General features: G+C 40.8%; 1 protein-coding gene across 1 annotated transcript; it reads right to left on the bottom strand.

The window, feature by feature from the left end:
* Positions 1–285: 285 nt before the first annotated feature.
* tectb (tectorin beta) lies at positions 286–5,072 on the bottom strand (the record flags this gene model as incomplete). Its single annotated transcript, XM_083932143.1, has 9 exons — positions 4,997–5,072; positions 4,498–4,688; positions 3,510–3,661; positions 3,329–3,401; positions 2,338–2,441; positions 2,165–2,248; positions 1,332–1,494; positions 1,100–1,178; positions 286–308 (listed from the first exon to the last, which is right to left on the bottom strand). The coding sequence occupies exons 1-9, from the start codon at positions 5,061–5,063 to the stop codon at positions 286–288; spliced, it is 936 nt and encodes a 311-aa protein (XP_083788269.1). The 5' UTR covers positions 5,064–5,072.
* Between the last annotated feature and the right edge of the window lie 12,606 nt (positions 5,073–17,678).

Below are 17,678 nucleotides of genomic sequence, written 5' to 3' on the forward strand. Positions count from 1 at the left end.
ACATTTGTTTACCTTTTATGTGTCCGTTATTGGAGGAATCAATACCTGTGAAGAGACAAATGCATCATCAAGCTCCTACTGTTACTTTTCCACCCAGTGTGGACGATTAGCCTGTGAGTGCTATACATTGCTGTATTTGTTGTGTGTGCTATCTGGTCTGCTCAAGCCGTTTTAACACGTCATAGCTCGACTGGATATGTGTGACGGACATCTGAAGGTCAAAGAGAACATTAAAGATATCAACAACGACTTCCTTACAAGTACAAATGACGTCACGTTTGACTTTCATGGGTATTGGGCTTTCAACTCTAGATGTGCACAGTCACATTTAAGAATTAGTCCTAATATTAATTTCACACATCCCAAAGGACAGACAAACTATTCAGATATCCAAAATGTAATTCTGAATATCCAAAATACATGTTGTAGTCGTAGGAGCGTCCTTACGTATGTGTAAGAACGAACGACTAGTAAGAATTTGCCATGAGAATGGTATTATGTCTGTAATTACATTATAGACAGTCATAGAGTTTGGTCTTTACCTACTCTGTAAGGTGTCCTGAGATAACTTTTGTTATGATTTGGCACTGTAAATAAAATTGAATTGAATTGAATTGAATGTTCTCATTTGTCCAGGTCGTCGTTATCCCCAAAGCAATCGTGTGGATGATTCTTTTCTTTCCTCTTGTTGTCTTTGTCACTGTATTATGTTGCTTGTCTTCCTTTGTATGTGCGTTGACACCGAGTGCTATACATTGTTGTATTTGTTTCATATTATTTGAAAAAATAATAAGACAGTTTAGGGGAGAAAAAAAAGACATCATAATACAAAATAAAGGCTTATACAATACGCAATAACACACACAATACAATAAAAAAATGCAAAAGTCAGTTTGGTGTCTCCTCCTTCACATGAGAGGAAACAACATTGCTACAGTCTGATATTTCTTATTTATATAAAGCCCTCTTACACTGATTTTCACCTGGATGTTTGTCCTTCACTTAGCAGAATGATGCGTGTGCAGCGTTTAAACATTGAAAACATGTCTCAGCAAACATGTCTCAGCATGTACAGTAAAGGCAACACGGTGGACTGTACCTTTAAGGTGAAACTCAGCGGTGAGGATTCCTCCGCTTGGTTCTGCCTCCAATAACAGACTTCTGAAAGTACAGGGGGGCTTAAGGGAAAGAGACGAGGGGTTTCAATTTGTCAGATTAAAAATACATTTGGATTAGAAGTTGGATTATAATGTGAGAGAAAGGAAAAGATAAATAAACAAAAGGTTTCACTGTGCTTTAATGTTTGAAATGGTAGAAAGTGTTGAACTCACTGGCTGACAGATGAGCCTCTCTCCATCGCAGACCTGGACCTCACAGTGAAGCCACACCGTGGAAACCTTCTCCAGACGCTGGAAGCGGAAAGAGTTGAACTTGAACATGGAGCGGCTGTCTTTGGCGTTCTCGAAAATAGTCACGGTGTTGTCTGAAGAGCAGCTGTTGGAAGATAAATAACTGTTTTACCTACAGCACGAGTAAATGTGCCGGGGAGCTCAACCCGACTTTGTCTAATATGAGTTTCTCGGTCACACATGCAGCACTCAACAGGAGATTCTGTGTCAAACATGCTCCCTCTCGTCTGGAAATACCCTGTCTGTTGAAGGCGCGGGGTGGCGTCTGAGTGGAACGTGCAGAAGGCAGGACCATGAGGCAAATAACACCGCGGTCACGTTACCGGTTGTTCATACACAACCAAGTATCTCGCCGTTCCTCGACTATGTCTGATGACTTTGGCAAACAGAAGTTCCCGATTCTCATCGTCTCTCCAGTTTGACATTTTCATTGGTGACTTCACCCTCTGATGTTTGTATTCTTCTGTTTTTTGCGCCAGTTTCATGATCAAAACGCCGTCGCTTGCTGTGAATTCTTCTCTTTTCACACAAGGGCTCAATCGGACATTACACAGATTTTGTACCAGGGAGCTGGAAGGGTCAAATCTGTTTAATGTCCGACCTAGCTGATTTGGACACCTGCGTCCTCACATACAGCTCTACGGGATAATGTCAAGATGATTTCAGGTTTCTCGCAGGTGAGCAAATGATTTAAGGTTATTTCAGTTCACTCACATTTTTAAGGCAGAAGAGGGAGCTCATGTTTTACTTTGTACCTGTTGATGATGAGACTCCACCGCTTCTTGTCTGTGGAGTACGGAGTGGGAGTGGCCCAGCAGTTGTTTATCACAACTTTGAATCTGAGAGGGGGATGATAAAAACATGGGTCAGAAATGGAACGGGAATATAAAAATAAGCCTTAAATTGAAATTGAAATGTGTTGCTAAACCTGTTACTTAGTCCTTTGGCCTCGATGCCGATGAAGACTTCAGAGCCGATCTCAGAAGTGTCGATCACATACGGAGCGTCTTTGGCATACAGGAACTTTGAATTCTACAAAATATATGTATATAATATGTATATATGTATATGTATATATATTTTTAGTATTTCCTTATATGGCCGTGCCTTTAAAATCTTTAATTTAGATTTGACCCTCCTGTTACCTTCAAATTGAACTGACGATATTTATCCTTGGGGTTAATTTGAACAATTTAAACATCCAGAAAATGATCATAATCAAAGTTGTTGCTCAAGTTTTTATGTCAGGTACTTTATGTGTATTTGTTGACGGCCTAAATAGTATTTTAAATTAAAGACAGCACCGCAAACACCTTCTTATACATGTATTTGGAAATATACAGGAAAAAAACCCAAATATCCAATACCAGTTTACCTAAAATTGGATTGAAGGATATTCGTGTGTGTTTTAAAGTAAGTATATTATTATTAATTACAATTTTGTGTTATTTATAATATTTGGAATGAAACCAATTTCCATTATCAAGGACAGAAGCGTGTATTTCTGAATATTTTGATTGTAAAATAGATAATAATAATGATTATATCATCCAAATTATCAAAGGAACACCGATGCGACAAGTTTGTGTACACGACATGAAAAAAACATAATCACGTCCATTTTAGTTTTTCCCAGTTGTCCCCGTTAAATTAGGAAAAGTCATTAAATATAAATCAAAAACAAATTATGTAAAGCACGTAGTTAGAGAGTTAAACATTGAATTGGGTCTAATTGACCCTAAGGATAACAGGAGGGTTAACTGAGGACTGTTACATTTTCTACGACTTTTAATGACACCTTTATTTTTCCAGACACGTTTTCTGCACATGGTTTATCAACAACACATCTAAAACATAGCACGGTTGCATTAAACATGATGCCTCCACTGGAGAAACTGAATGTGTGAGCGTCTACTCACCGTGAACACATTCATAGACAACTGTGATCTAAAAGTGCCTAAACTCCCGTTGTTGACATAAACTGTCGCCACTCTGGAAAAAGCAGAGGGTTTAGTAAAAACGCTGCAAGTCATTGGGTTAGAATGCACTCAACTTCCACACGGTGACGGCGGGCGCCCCGTGTCTCGGGTCGATGCTTACCTTTGGCTGAACACGGCGTTATTTACCAGGTAGGCTGCTCGGTACACGCAGCTGAAGGTGTAGTTGACCGGCTGGTTTCTGACCGTGAGCGACGTATCGTTGGACACGATGGAGTTATAGAAGACGTACTTGGGGTCTTTCCCGGGCATGTACTGTGAGAAGGAACATGAAAAAATAGATAAATGACTTGCCGCTGTCGTGCCAAAGAGTGATTACCCGCCAAAAATTGATTGCTGTCTGCGAGAGCAAGTTAAAGATGTATTTATGTTCAGCCACAGCTCACTTTTTGGCAAGTGGTAAAGTGTATGTTATTGATTGCATTGGCCATTCAAATGTACTTAAAAAAAAAAAAAACCCTGGATGGATCATTTTTGAAATAAAGTAATTTTGAAGCAGATACAACCTTTTAGTCACAAGGTAGGAACTGCAATCACTTTTTGGCAAGTACAAATGTGCATGTAATGGGTTGCACTAGCCTTGAAAAGGTCATTTCAGCTGGTAATAAGGACTGGGTTGGCTATTTTACATCAGAACTAATGATCTTGAATGAAGGCAGAAGCAACTTTTCAGTCATAAAGTAGAAGCTGCAATCACTTTTTACCAAGTGGAAAAGGTAATTTCCACTGGTCATAAGGACTGGGTTGGCCATTATGCATCAGAACAAATTATCTTGAATGAAATAAAGTAATTTTGAGGCAGAAGCAACTTTTCACTCATTAAGTAGGAGCTGAAATCACTTTCTGCAAGTGTAAAAGTGCATTTCCTGGATTATATTGCTGCTTTAAACTGTCGATATTTTCAACTGCTAAACTGGCGGCCAATATCTATAATCTGTTAGGTATAATTATATAATAATGATCAACAATAAATAACAAATTAAATGAAAATAATGCCATGGTCCTGTTCGGCCCCTCCTGCTACTATTCTTGTCAGAGTCAGATGTATCAAAAACTCGACTCTCTGTGGCTCCAGTTATGGTGCGCCTCACCTCAGACTGCGTGCCGCAGTACGAGTGGTTTTTGGGGGTCAGGTCTGAGATGATGAAGCGGAAGTAGCCTGGACTTTGTATCCCAGAGTAACAGACTCCACCCAGGGACAGCTGGTCAATCTCCCAGCCGTAAGGACACTCTGGCACGTTGGCAATGATGGCGTTGGGGAAACATGACACCATAACGTAGTCTGAAATAAAGACAATCAGAGATGTACACTGATGATTACTTAGTGTCTTCACTACACTTATTACACTTAAAATCATATGTAAGGATGTAAAAAAAATAGAGGATGCTTATGTTGTACACACTGTAAAGTCCACTAAGACTAATTTGTGAATCGGGGCGATATAAATCAAACTGATGATCGAAGGTTGTATGTTAAGTTTTACGTCTCGCATTCGTCAAACTCCCAGTGAACCTGACCCGAATGCTTGAAAACGTTGGAAAACGATGAAACAAGCACATAAATGATGCGTGCACGGTTGATGACATTACCTGCTTTTTGGGGAGAGCATGTCCACGCAACGGGCAAAAGCATTAATAATGCGCCAACAGAAGCCATACTGCGATGCTGCAGAGAGATTTAAGACGTTAGCGATGAGAGAATATTCAACATATGATGTTGTAATTTTGAAAACAAACTTACTGTAGGAGAAAACACGTTTAGTTGGTCTGATGTCAGAGGATCTTCATGGCTCTTCAACAAGCTACCATCACGAGTGACTCTAAAACTAATACCGTGACAACGTGAGGAGGCATTTTATACCATCACAGGTGAAGGTAATCAACTCTCCCTCCCATTCTCCCCCCAGTCTCCACATCTCCCCTCTGGCAGGTTTAAGAGCTCTATTGTGAGGCTGCTAACAATAGAGCTCTGTGTGCCTCTACGACATTCACTTTCAAATGACCAGTGCCTCTCGGGATTTCCACTCAGGGAGCTTAAGTCACCTTTCCTAGGAAAAAGAGTCCACTTTGTACAATTATGATTATCGAAGGTCAATTTATGTATTTCATTTATAATTTGCATCATCATTGTGGCAGAGGAAGACGACGTCACAACTTCAAGCTCAATATCGAGCGCAAGGACTCTCATTGTGTAACAGGACTAGATAAAGACTAGGTATCTCCCATTTTCTACATTTTACAGATTTGTTTCATCTCTAACAAGTGTCAAAATTCTGTAGGAGTGCGTTTGTTCATAGATGTGATCATTTATTTAAAGCAGAAGTTTGACGTTTTAGAAAATTCACCCTTATTCGGTCTTTGTTGGAGAATTAAATGAGAACATCAATCTCATATCTATACTTTCAATACGAAGCAGCTATCGGAGAGTTCGCTTATGGCTAGTTCCCACTCCAGGACTTGACCCTGATTTTGCACTCGCTGACAAAAGCCGGTCTGGAGGGCAATCGTTACTGGCTCGGCGCTCCGAAATCGGCGCTCATATATCGGCGCTCAGATAACGGCGCTCGGATATCTAGCAGACTGATTATAACCTGTCAGGGAGCTACGGCCAATGCGAGTGAAAGACACGAGCTCAGGGGAAACCTGGGAGGGCTGCCTGTCACAACAGGAATGTCACTACGTGTTGCATTTGAAACAGGGACTAAAGTTGGTATAAATTGTAATTTTTCATCTTTTTTTTTTTATCGCTGTCATCAACAACTTTCCAGCAGACATCCAAACATCTCGTCTCGCACATGGTTTTACCTGTCCCGTGTCACTTGTTGCGGTTTTTTGTGTGCTTTTTTTTTACAAAATGGAGATAGAAGATCAAACCCCAGGATTTCTAAAAAAATGTATTAGTGTGGAAACAACTTAGCTTTAGCAAAACACTGGAAATAAGGGGAAACAGTTAGCCTGGCTCAGGCCACAGAAAACAAAATCCCCCTACCAGCACCTTAAAAGCTCACTAATTAACACTAAATATCTTAATGCAATAAAAACTAAATGTAAAAATTAAAACTTGCAGTATTACAGGGTTTATTTCTTGTTTGGGGGCATTAACGTCATTGTGAAGCACAAAAACAAAACAGAAAGATTTTCATTTTTACAAATGGTTTTTGTAAGATTTTAACAACAACAACAAAGAAATGTAGTGTGTATTAATGAGCTTTAGAGGAGCTGGTAGGTGGATTTTGTTACATTTCTACAGAGCCAGGGCTAGCTGTTAGCCATTTCCAGTCTTTACACTAAAGGGTTCACGCTGGTGTGATGCGGAGGTGGAGTGTTTACTGCAGATTTGGTCGATAAAACTATTCAAAAACAGTCGACAAGACGCACAAAAACTCTGAGGTCTATGGAAAGATTTGCAAACAAAGCGACGCATCGCGATGACGTCAATCAATGCGCGTGACGTGTTACGGCGTGATGACGTATAGGCAGCAAGAAGCATTCTCCGAGGCCCAGGTAGTGTGAGTACAAACGGGCCTGGAGGGGGGGACAAGGACCCTAAAGCACGGGGCACGGGACGGATGGACAGTGTGAGTGCGACCTAAGGTAAGCTAAACGACTGCTGGCTGAGCCCTTTAACTATTCATTTAACCAATTAATCTCTTGAGACGCAAGAGACACATGTAAAAGCGTAACAGCTGCATATTCACAGAACTGGAAGTAGACAGGGAAACAGGCGGGCGAGGACATAATAGCGAGGACACAGAGCACCATTTCAGAAGCTAAACAGTGCAAACAGACATGTATGGATACCTACAAAAAAGTGATGGAGCTCTGATAAGAGCAGGAATACAATAGTTACTAGTGTTCTTAACAGAGATGAAGCCTGTGTTTTGAAGCATTCAGTAATATTAGGTTTCTCACAGGCTCGTGTGATTAGATATCGCCTTTGTCTCGTCAGTCGGACGTATGTGTGTGAAACGTGTTCTCACTAGCTTGTTTACATCATTTTTATTGGTTTATATCACGGTGCATGAAGCCTCAGAAGATTTAATTCGATGTCCACTGAGCTGAAAGTCTGTCATGTTTTATTATCGGTCCCAAATAAACTTTAAAGGAAATTCAAATGGCTGGTAAACCGAAATTGCTCAAGGGAAAGGAAAAGCAAGACATGCCTCCAAGTAAAGTTAGAAATCCTTCTTGATTTTAACATGCACTTCCATTCAAATGCCTCCTCGCAAAGACTCAGTGATGAGAACTGTAAAACGATAGCAAAGACACTAAAGACACTAATGTCCCCCACAGAACAAAACAAGTCACCCAGCAATTGAAGAGGCAAACTGCAGACGATTAGCATCTGAATGGAGCGACGGGGGAATTTGTGAGGAAGATACTGATCTAAGAACGGGTCAGGAGAAAGCTAGCATTACAGCATCCCAACAGTCGGGAGCGGCAGGACTCCGCCATGTTATGTAACCGTGGCCTGCGATCCAAGGAACATGCTCAGTGTGTCCACTTTGAGCTTTAAAGGGATATTGCACCCAACATCTTTCTTTTGAGTGTGAAAGATTTACTAACATCTAAACTTCAAGGTTATCTGTAAAAGGTTTGTTGTTACTTATCGTAAAAATGCACAGTCAGCTTTGATTAAATTCAGCAACCAATGAACAAAATGTCTTCTTAAAAAACTCCACTGTACAAAATTGAAGCCAAAATACGCTGGATACGAGCGCAGCCATTTTGGAGCCATACTACTGTACTATAAGTACGCCAGAAACAGATTTAGTATGTCCGAGTACATACTATGTCAAATGCAGTATGACAAAAATACCAGGATGCAAACCAGCATGCTTTTCTAGCTATTCTGACCCACAATCCTTTGCACAGCATATATGAGCAAGAGGGTCGAAGTTCAAGTCGCAATGTTATGAAGAAGTCTGTATGCTTAATGCATGCAGCAGTACTACAATATAAGGGCAGTCGCAGTACAGTACACGCTTAAAGTAAAAAGAAAAAGTAAGAGGTATGAAGTCGTGTCCATACATCCATACATCCACCTGACGTCATTTTATAGGCGCCTGTTCGGACATGAAAAAAAAAAAAAAAAAAAGACGGACCATGTGCGGACATTTAAAACAAAGGAGGTGAAAGGTTCACGTTGGTGTGATGCGGAGGTGGAGTGTTTACTGCAGATTTGGTCGATGAAAAGATTCAAAAACAGTCGACAAGACGCACAAAAACTCTGAGGTCTACGGAAAGATTTGTAAACAAAGCCACGCATCGCCATGACTTCATCAATGCGTGTGACGTGTTACGGCGTGATGACGTATAGGCAGCAAGAAGCATTCGCCGAGGCCCAGGTAGTGTGAGTACAAACGGGCCTGGGGGGGGGGACAAGTTCCCTAAAGCCCGGGGCACGGTACAGAGGGACAGTGTGAGTGCGCCCTTAGTCATTGGAGGAACACTAAGGTCGGTGGGAAAAGTTCTGTTTTACCAAAATGCTTCACATTTGGGTTTACAGTCTGAACAATCAAACATATGCAACATCTCCTTGTATGTTCATGCAACAGAGCAGCACAATCTTTACTAATGTGTATATTGTTTACAACTGATCAGGAGTGATTTTGGCAGCTTGGTGATAGACATGAATAATCACAGGATTGTTGCTTTTGAAAAATATTTCTTTTTATTCCTTGGAGTAGACATTTATACACATACTCGAAGATCACTAAATGCATGAGGAAGACACTGTATGGCAGCTACATACAGTAGTGCTTTTGTCAAAATTTACAAAAAAACATCCTTGCTGCAGACTAATAAGAACATGTAGGAACACAAGATATTTAGAAATACATACATACATATTTATATATATATACACAATCATATACAACTAATTTACATAATAAATAGCTTTCATGTTGAGGTTGGCTTCAAGATTTGGGCTCTTGGCAGGTCCAACTTGTTCGTTCTGGCTGGTAAATAAAATCTCTCCTGAAAGACAAACAAACTGAGGTTAGACACAATACTAACACTAACACTAACTAACACAATACATTCAACATTTCGAAGCATATCTTAAAACATGCCACTGAGGTCCTACACAGGGATCGTCGAATTGTGTCAGTTTACTTTGGTTAAACAAGATCATGACCCCCGGACGTCCTCTGGTTTCCCTTCACTCCTATCGTGTGTGTGTGAGCATGAGCTTGTATACAAAATAATCAACTGTTTGATATTAGCATGAAATGAAACGTGTGCCAGTGCCGCAAAAAAAAAAAACTGAGGAATGTCGCTGCCAATTAAACTTCACAAACGTAGTCACCAACATGTTTCTCTAAGGATTTAATAGCTTGTTTTTTGGCTTTATGAGCCGTTCCTGGAGCTGTTTTACCGACATCCATAACATGTTTGTTGGTTGTTAATTTTATCCAGCTGTGACTAGCTCGTCCGTTTCCTTTGTGCAATGTATGCATGGTTCTGAGTATACTTAACCATTATTACCTAAACAAAACCCTCTAAGATCTAATATGAAGTGTGAATTTTGGACACAGATAAAATATTAAAACTACATTTAGACACAGGGCTACAATAACGCAGGACCTGCCTCACTTTATATTGTAAGCAAGTGGTTTAAGTTCCCTAATAACAACAATTAATCAAATGCTGTACAGCAATTTGTCAAAACAGGGATCCTTTTGTGGTCTTGGTAATCCAACCTTGGCTGAAACTTTATCTGCTTTACTTACTCTCTCTGCTGTGATGCACCGTGTTCCCGACACAGTAGCCCCTCATCACACGGACAAATCTGGTTTATGCTGAACGCCAGACCCCCATCGGGAACATAGCAGCTCTCACCGCGGATCAGACGTTTCTTGCACACCTGTTCACCGTGGTGTCGAGCGCAGCACATGGACGCCCCGCAATCCCTGTCGACTTTACATCTGGCCCCTGGATGAAGGAAATACCCGTGAATTCCAGTTGTTCTGAATAACCAAACTGAAAAAACCTCTTGTGTTTTAAATAAACAGGGTTTTAATGCGTTTTGCTGTCAGACTCTTACCTTCCTGTCCATTGGGGATGCTGCGGTGGCACTTCCCAAACATGCAGCTGAGTCCGCGGACACACTGGGCGTCCCTCCGACAGTAGCTGCCCTCCCCTCGCAGAGGGACACAGAGACCAAAGTGCCGATCACAGGAGAAACCGCGTCCACAGGCCCTGTCGTGGTCGCACACACTCTGGAAAAGAAGGAGGGTGTTAAAACTTTGTAAAAATCTTGGACTCATGTAAGAAAGAAGTGACAGATTCTGAGTACAACATTTTACTCTAAACATTTTCTGAGCTTAAAGAAGAAATATTTTACAATCCAAACACAGAACTGCATATTAACAGTATGAACTTCTTTAAAAGAAGTATTAAAACCATGCACAGTATCTTACCGTGGTTGCTTTGACTACAGGAAGGCTTTCTCTGAGTGCCTTTGCTCCTTCTTTGGGAGGGCTGTGAGGCATGTTGAGCATCCAGGCCCATATACGAGCTTCGGCCGAGGAGAAGCAGAGACACAGGCAGAGCATCCACAGATTCCCCAACATTTCCACCAACAAATTGTTTTTTTTATAGAGAGCAAGGGAGAAAGAAAGCAAAGATGAGTCACTTGCATAGGACTCCACGTGAAATAAAAATCCAGCGCTTAAAAGTCCCAGTAAATGTGTAGAAAGTGAGGACGGCAGGGATCCATGCAGTGACAGTGGCTTGCTCCTCTTCCAGAGTGATTTTTATAGGTCAGCGGGGCTCACCCCCCCACCACCAGGCTGTTTGTCCAAGCAACAGGGTAGGAGGAGACAATTAGTTGTTAATGGATTAACTAAATTGCTCGGGTCACCCCCCGCAGGCAGAAAATAGTGGCGAAATGACCAGTCGTGGAGCAGGGAGAAAGGGAAAAAGGGGAGGTTGGGGTTGGATGGACGTGATGGGCTGCTCGACACAATAGAGCCCAGACGAGCACCACCTCCGTATGGTTATCTCTGCCAGACAAACAAATGAGGAGGACAAAGGCAGACAAACGCACGACATCTCTCACCGCTCGCTGAGTGACAGGTAAAAGCCACTGTGGGTCTTGGCCCCAAAACACTGGGCAAACACTCCTGGCCCCGACCTCGGCTGCCCCGTCGCCCCCCGACCCTATCCCACTGCAGACCCCACGCTGGGAGCAATTTGCAGAAGTGCACTCTGCAGACGACCCCATGATCTCATTAAATGTAATTACCATCAGCCATTAGTTGCCGGGGGGGGGGGAGAAGGGGAGGGGAGATGAGTTGCTCCAGGGAAAAAAACAAACATTTTTAGACCTTTTCATTAGTTTTTTTTTAACACTTTCTGGTTTAAATTTTTACTTAATTCACTGTGCTAATAAAAAATAAGAGTAACAACTTGATATCCTGAAAAAACTACCATTCTCAAATTTCATAAATCTTAAGATCTGATTGTTTAAAGTGAAAAGTTTGGATATCTTCTATCAATAAATCTTTGAAATTAGTACATTTTCAATTGATTTAGTTTCCTGTATATTGCACATATTGTACAGTTGACATTTTCAATTTCTTGAGTTATCTATAACGTTATGTGTTGTCTTACTTTTGCACTATTTAGAATGTATCTATTGTATATATCTTTGTTTTCATTTTAATTTTTTAAAATGTATTCTTTGTACCTAATGGGCTGGAGAGACACGTATTTCGGACTCCTCTGTAGGTCTGGCACGTACTTCCCTTCTGGTGAAATGCTTTAGACATGTTTGTTTCTCACCTTCCAAGGTCGACAGCATCAAGATGTTCGTCTTTCATTTATGATGGTTTTCTTCTTATTGTCAGTGTTTCATCTACTAAACAGCTTTTTCTCACAGCACGTGGGTGTAGTTTATAACATCCTTCACAGCAGTGATTTTATCTGAGAAGAGCGCGTGGGCGGAAAGGTAGCCGTGAATAAAACTGTTTGGGGAATAAATCCATGAGTTTGCAGGTTTATCCGACACCAAGATGCAGCACAGACGTTTATAATGAAATGAGAGGATTTTAAAGAATATCAGTCTGGAAAGTTACAGCGTTTCTTGCACATGTCATCACAGTGGGGCTCATTTAAATGTGAAGGAGGGGAGCTGCATCCACCTCCTGTCAGTCTACCAAAACAACCAAATTTGTTTCACCACCACATAGTAAAGTTCAAACATACGACCACTGCTTTCCCACTGCTGCTTTGTCTCAGCTGCAGCTTCTTAATGCTGAAATCATCAGACAACGCAGCTGGATTTTCTCCGTAAGTTTGCGCGCGCCAAAAAATATTCAGCTTTTATTAAAATGGCATCTTTTAATACGCTCATTGTCATCAAGCATTTCCAAAACATCTGTCCTCTTAACAGGATGAAACACCGTCGATTTGGAAACTTAACTAACAGGCTGGGAAACCTCTGGAGCTCTCCTGGAATAGCAGCCGAAATATGAGTAATAAAATGTTTTTACTCTTGGGGCCCTGAAGAAGAACCAAATATGTGTCACAGTGAGAATGAATGGCCGGTAAAGACTGGTTTCCAAACCTGAGACACTTCATAAATACGAGCACAGCTCTTTGAGCCTGTTTTAGTTATTTAGCACTGATTTGAGAACCTCTTTCTGGAACTACAGAAGGACTCAAAGCAGTGCGAATGTTTCAGTATGTTTGTTTTTTTATTATTGAAGTGTCGATTCATGCAGATACAGTATCATTTGCTCATTAAATACACCACGATGGACCAAACTATTTTCCAAAACAAACCAGGAACTCCAGATAGAGGTTGGATAAGGTTCCTGGAAGCTTACCCGACAACTGTTGAAGAAATTAATACATATTCTTTCATTGACCATGGGTGTTGTCAAGCACCCATCTGAAAATATCCTCAGAAGTCTGTTCAAAGCAGCTTCAGCCAAACATTATCCACAAGAACCTCAGTCTCTGAACCCTCATCTATCGGTCTGAAGACGATTTGCCGATACCCTCGTGAAGGGCAACGACTTATATTTCGGGTATCTGCGCCAAGACTTCCTCTTCCGGTCATTGGTCACAGTCAGATTAGCAACTTGACAACGTGAGAATGGAGTTGGACTTGAGAGACAACATCTCTATAAACAAATGAATGCACATAAATAAAAGACAAAAGCCAATGTAAAGCTAAATCTTAGCAGAGGGCAGCAAATGGGTTTAGGGGATGCATTTTGGCCCATGGGTTCTGCCTTTTGCTCTCCATACGAACGGTTTATCTTCATGCAACCAAAGCATGCTGAAAGGTGATTGTAGTGAGAGTAGTGTTGACTACTTCTGCTTCCAAAGCTTGTCACGTCGCTGACAGATTCTGCAGATCTGTTTAAGGAGATTAGAGGAACCCAGGTCCTGACTTGAGATGATTGGGTTTGAGAAGCAATGCATGTTCTTGTAATGAATGACAATTACTTATTTTTTTAATATGTAGCCAATTAATAGCTGTCACCAGTAGACAGACCTCAGATAAGCGGTTGAAGATGAGATGAGATGAGATGAGACCAATATATGAGAGAATTGCGCTTGTGTCAAACTTTTCTCCTCTTCCCTCCAATTTATGTTACAAAGTAATCTACCAGGAATGTCAACTGCTCTTAATACAATGCACCACACAAATGAATAAGATCGTGCTATTACTGTTGTTGCTCCTCAACATTAGAAATACCTCAAGCATTCATTTAATTTAAATACTGCATTGCATAGTTTGTGTTGTAGCTTGTTGCTCTCTTTCTCTTAACTTTCTTTGGCAAAGCACTTGGAATAACCATTTTAAATAGTGAGAAACAAGATTTGCTTACTTACTTTGCTTGCGTAAATTAGATCAAATCTTAACTATAGCAAGCAACTTTAAAATCATCTACATAATTTAATTATTAAGCTTTCTGAAAGCAAACTGCCTACTAAAAGCATCTGGTGCACATAATATTTTGTCTCCTATGGCCACTGTTAAGGCTCTATACCACACTTTCGCTTATTCAGGCGGGGTCACAAGCCTTCAGGCCAACATTAGACCCTTTATAAAGTAATGGTGATCACACCGGAGAGTCAGAGGTCATACGTCTTACGATATCTCCAACTAAGACTAAATGTAGAGGATGGTCAGAAATCATAACTTCAGTGTTTGAGCTTTACTTAACATTTGCATTCACTGTTTCATTTGCATTCAGTATTTTGGCTCAGACCTACAGTAGATGCCTGGATAATTGTCAGTAATTTGCATGTTTCTTAGCGGCAGACAGCACAGATTGGTTACGTAGATACCGCAGGCTCTGCACTTATCTCAGCTCCAGGTACTTAAGTCCTTATCAAAACAGGCTAACACAGACTAATGATGTAATTTGCGGTCAATTAGGAGGCACAATAGCCGCAACTGGATCAATTAGCAACATGTAAATAAGTATTGTATCGTGATTATACAACCGTCGGAGCAGTTTTAATGATTCGGATTCGTGTGTATTGAGCACTTACTGTGCTGATACTGTCAGGGACGCAGTAATGAAAGAAAGGAAAAATGTTGCAGTGAAAATGCATTTTTATTAATAAACAGTCACAGAGATTTGTGATTTTGCATGAAGCATCAAGTCAGACTGAAAATATCTGTCAGTTTATTCTGTTTTGCAACCGGACATTTGAAGAAATAAATCCTCCTCCCTTCCTAATGAGATAGTTTGGATTTTCTTTCCCAATACTGTGTGTTGCAGCACGAGAATTACAACCTAAACAACTCCTGCTTTACGTATCACACTCCTCCAAACAAGTATTCTTGTTGTTGTTCTACATCCACACTTACAGCGAGATTACCCCCCCCCTCATTATTTATTTACCCAATGCCAACAGCAGATAACTGTCTCCAAACACTCCTCAACATGCTCCCCCAGTGTTAATGACTCTGCTAATGACGTTCGTAATGAATGTCACAATCAACATTGCTGTGGGTCTTGCAATTAGGGGTTAACAAAAACAACGGGCAGGGTGATGTTTGTCCATTGTAATGGACCTTGACCCCCTACGGGGAGCTCTGAATGGTGGAGGGCACGAAGAGCCTGCCTTCCCACCACTCAAAAAACGTTCAGCGCAGGAATGGATGGATGATTGTCAGTGAAGGAATGTGTTTATTCAGGGTAGCGGAGAATAATGAGGTCAACTTATTGTTTCTTCACGATACAATATTAAGTTTCAGTATAACTCTAGGTGTGCAACTGGGGTGGAGGCCCTTTTGCACATGCACTGCAAACTTACTATTATCGAGACATTACCTGGAAGAGCTAAATGTGAGAACCCAATGTCCAAATCAGTTGGACATCATGCAGATTTGACCCTGACAGCTCCCTCAAACAAACTCTCTAATGTGTGTATAGAGAATTTGTAACAAGCAGGTGGGCGTGTTAAAAGACATTTTTATCATGCAACCGGCGCAAGACCGGAAGAAAACAACCATCTAAGGGTGAAGAAGAACAAAAATGTCTAACTGGAGAGACATAGAGATTCAGGAACTTCTGTCTACGGCTACGTGACCACAGTGTAAATCACGTCATTTCCTGCCTCATGCACACTCTACCCAGGCGCCACCCCTCAGAATGTCGCCTGTTGTCCATATGAGAAAACAGCTACAGAGAGGGGGAGACGCTTTAGTGCTCAAATACGTGGCCCAGTCTCCCCTGGACGACAGTCAATGGTGGAATTAGTTGTGTGTCGAGATTGAAAGAAAAAAGAGGCGAGGAAGAGAAGTTCAAACCCGAGGTGTGAATGTTGGATTGTCAGTTTCGGAAAGTTGCAGAAATGGTCGGACACGGACACTTGCGAACACAAGTTGGAGGCCGTTTTAAAAGCAATTGAACCACCCGCCAAGCAGTTCTGTACAATATACTGGCCCCTTAATACACCTAGCAATGTGACTGTGCAAGTGTGTAGTGTTATAACAGTCACTTCCAGCCTTAAATCTCAGTTGAAGTCACATTTCAAACGAGGTGCGAGAAACGCCTCAGAGCTATTGCTCAGCATTATTGGCACTCTGTCCACATGCAGGGTTTGAGATCGCTCCTCGTGAAGTGAGGTGAGGCGTGACAAGCAGCCAGTAAATTTCACTAAAAACAAAAACATTTCCATGGCAAGTTCCATTTAATACAGTTATACAGTTAACAGTTATGAATGTTTCATATTATAACTCATAGATTTTAACAAATACATAAAACAACAACTTAAAAATGTTTATAAAGACATTAGTGTTAATGTATGCCGTCTATAAATGCTAAATAGTTACCGAAACAATCCACGCTACATCTCCAGATTGACAATAATTGACTAGAGCTATGAAAAACGACCATTAAAACCCTACAAAGATGAGGTTAATTATATTACAAGCCATGCGAAAAGTATAACCTGTTATGATAGTGGCAGTAATGGTAAAAGAATAAAGAAAAATAGACAATTGCATTAACAAAATCTTCAAATTGTTTGTATTCTGGGACATTCACCTAAAGCAGGAAACATTTTTTTTTACATAATACGTATAAATAAAACTGAATGAGTTGTTTTGGTTACTTCACATTGACTGTGTTGAGTTGAGCTCCCATACTGCATGTGTATGGAATGATGCAGTAACGTCTACTCAATAGTCATTAACAGTGTTATTATCTTAAAAGCGAGGCATCTTGATCGTTGCTGAGACAGATGTTAATTTAGGTAATGACACCTTTCATTGTCGGGTTCTTTGTTCGTTAGTCATTGCTGCTTTAGGGAAGATTGTGCACATTTTCTTTTTAAAAACAATACGGTAAAAAACAGTTTCTCTGCAGCCTTTTAAGGGATGACTTACAACAAAAAGGTCTTGAGTTTGATTCATCTTGGATGGGACGAGTACACTGCGTGCCCAGCCCAGACATTCACCAGGAAACCACTAATGGCTTGTCAGTTTCCAATAATGGTAATAAGCCTGCTTTGCTGACTCATAACAGGCTCCACATCTGTAATTTATTGTTATTTAGACACGGTGGCTGTAATCCTTTAAAAGACACATTTTGACAAGGGGGGAAAATTAATGATAATAAAAATGTGCTCATTCTTTTGGGTCCATAGGCAAAATAAATACACTTACCTCATCATTAAATATCACCTCAAATAAACTAAACCTGTCTTCAGATGGTCATTTCTGGTAATGTTTAAATAATGTTCTCCATAAGCTGTTTTCACTTGGAACAACTCAGAAGAGTGTGACTCC

Source organism: Echiichthys vipera (genome assembly GCF_963691815.1).
Source record: "Echiichthys vipera genome assembly, chromosome: 18".
Taxonomy (NCBI): domain Eukaryota; kingdom Metazoa; phylum Chordata; class Actinopteri; order Perciformes; family Trachinidae; genus Echiichthys; species Echiichthys vipera.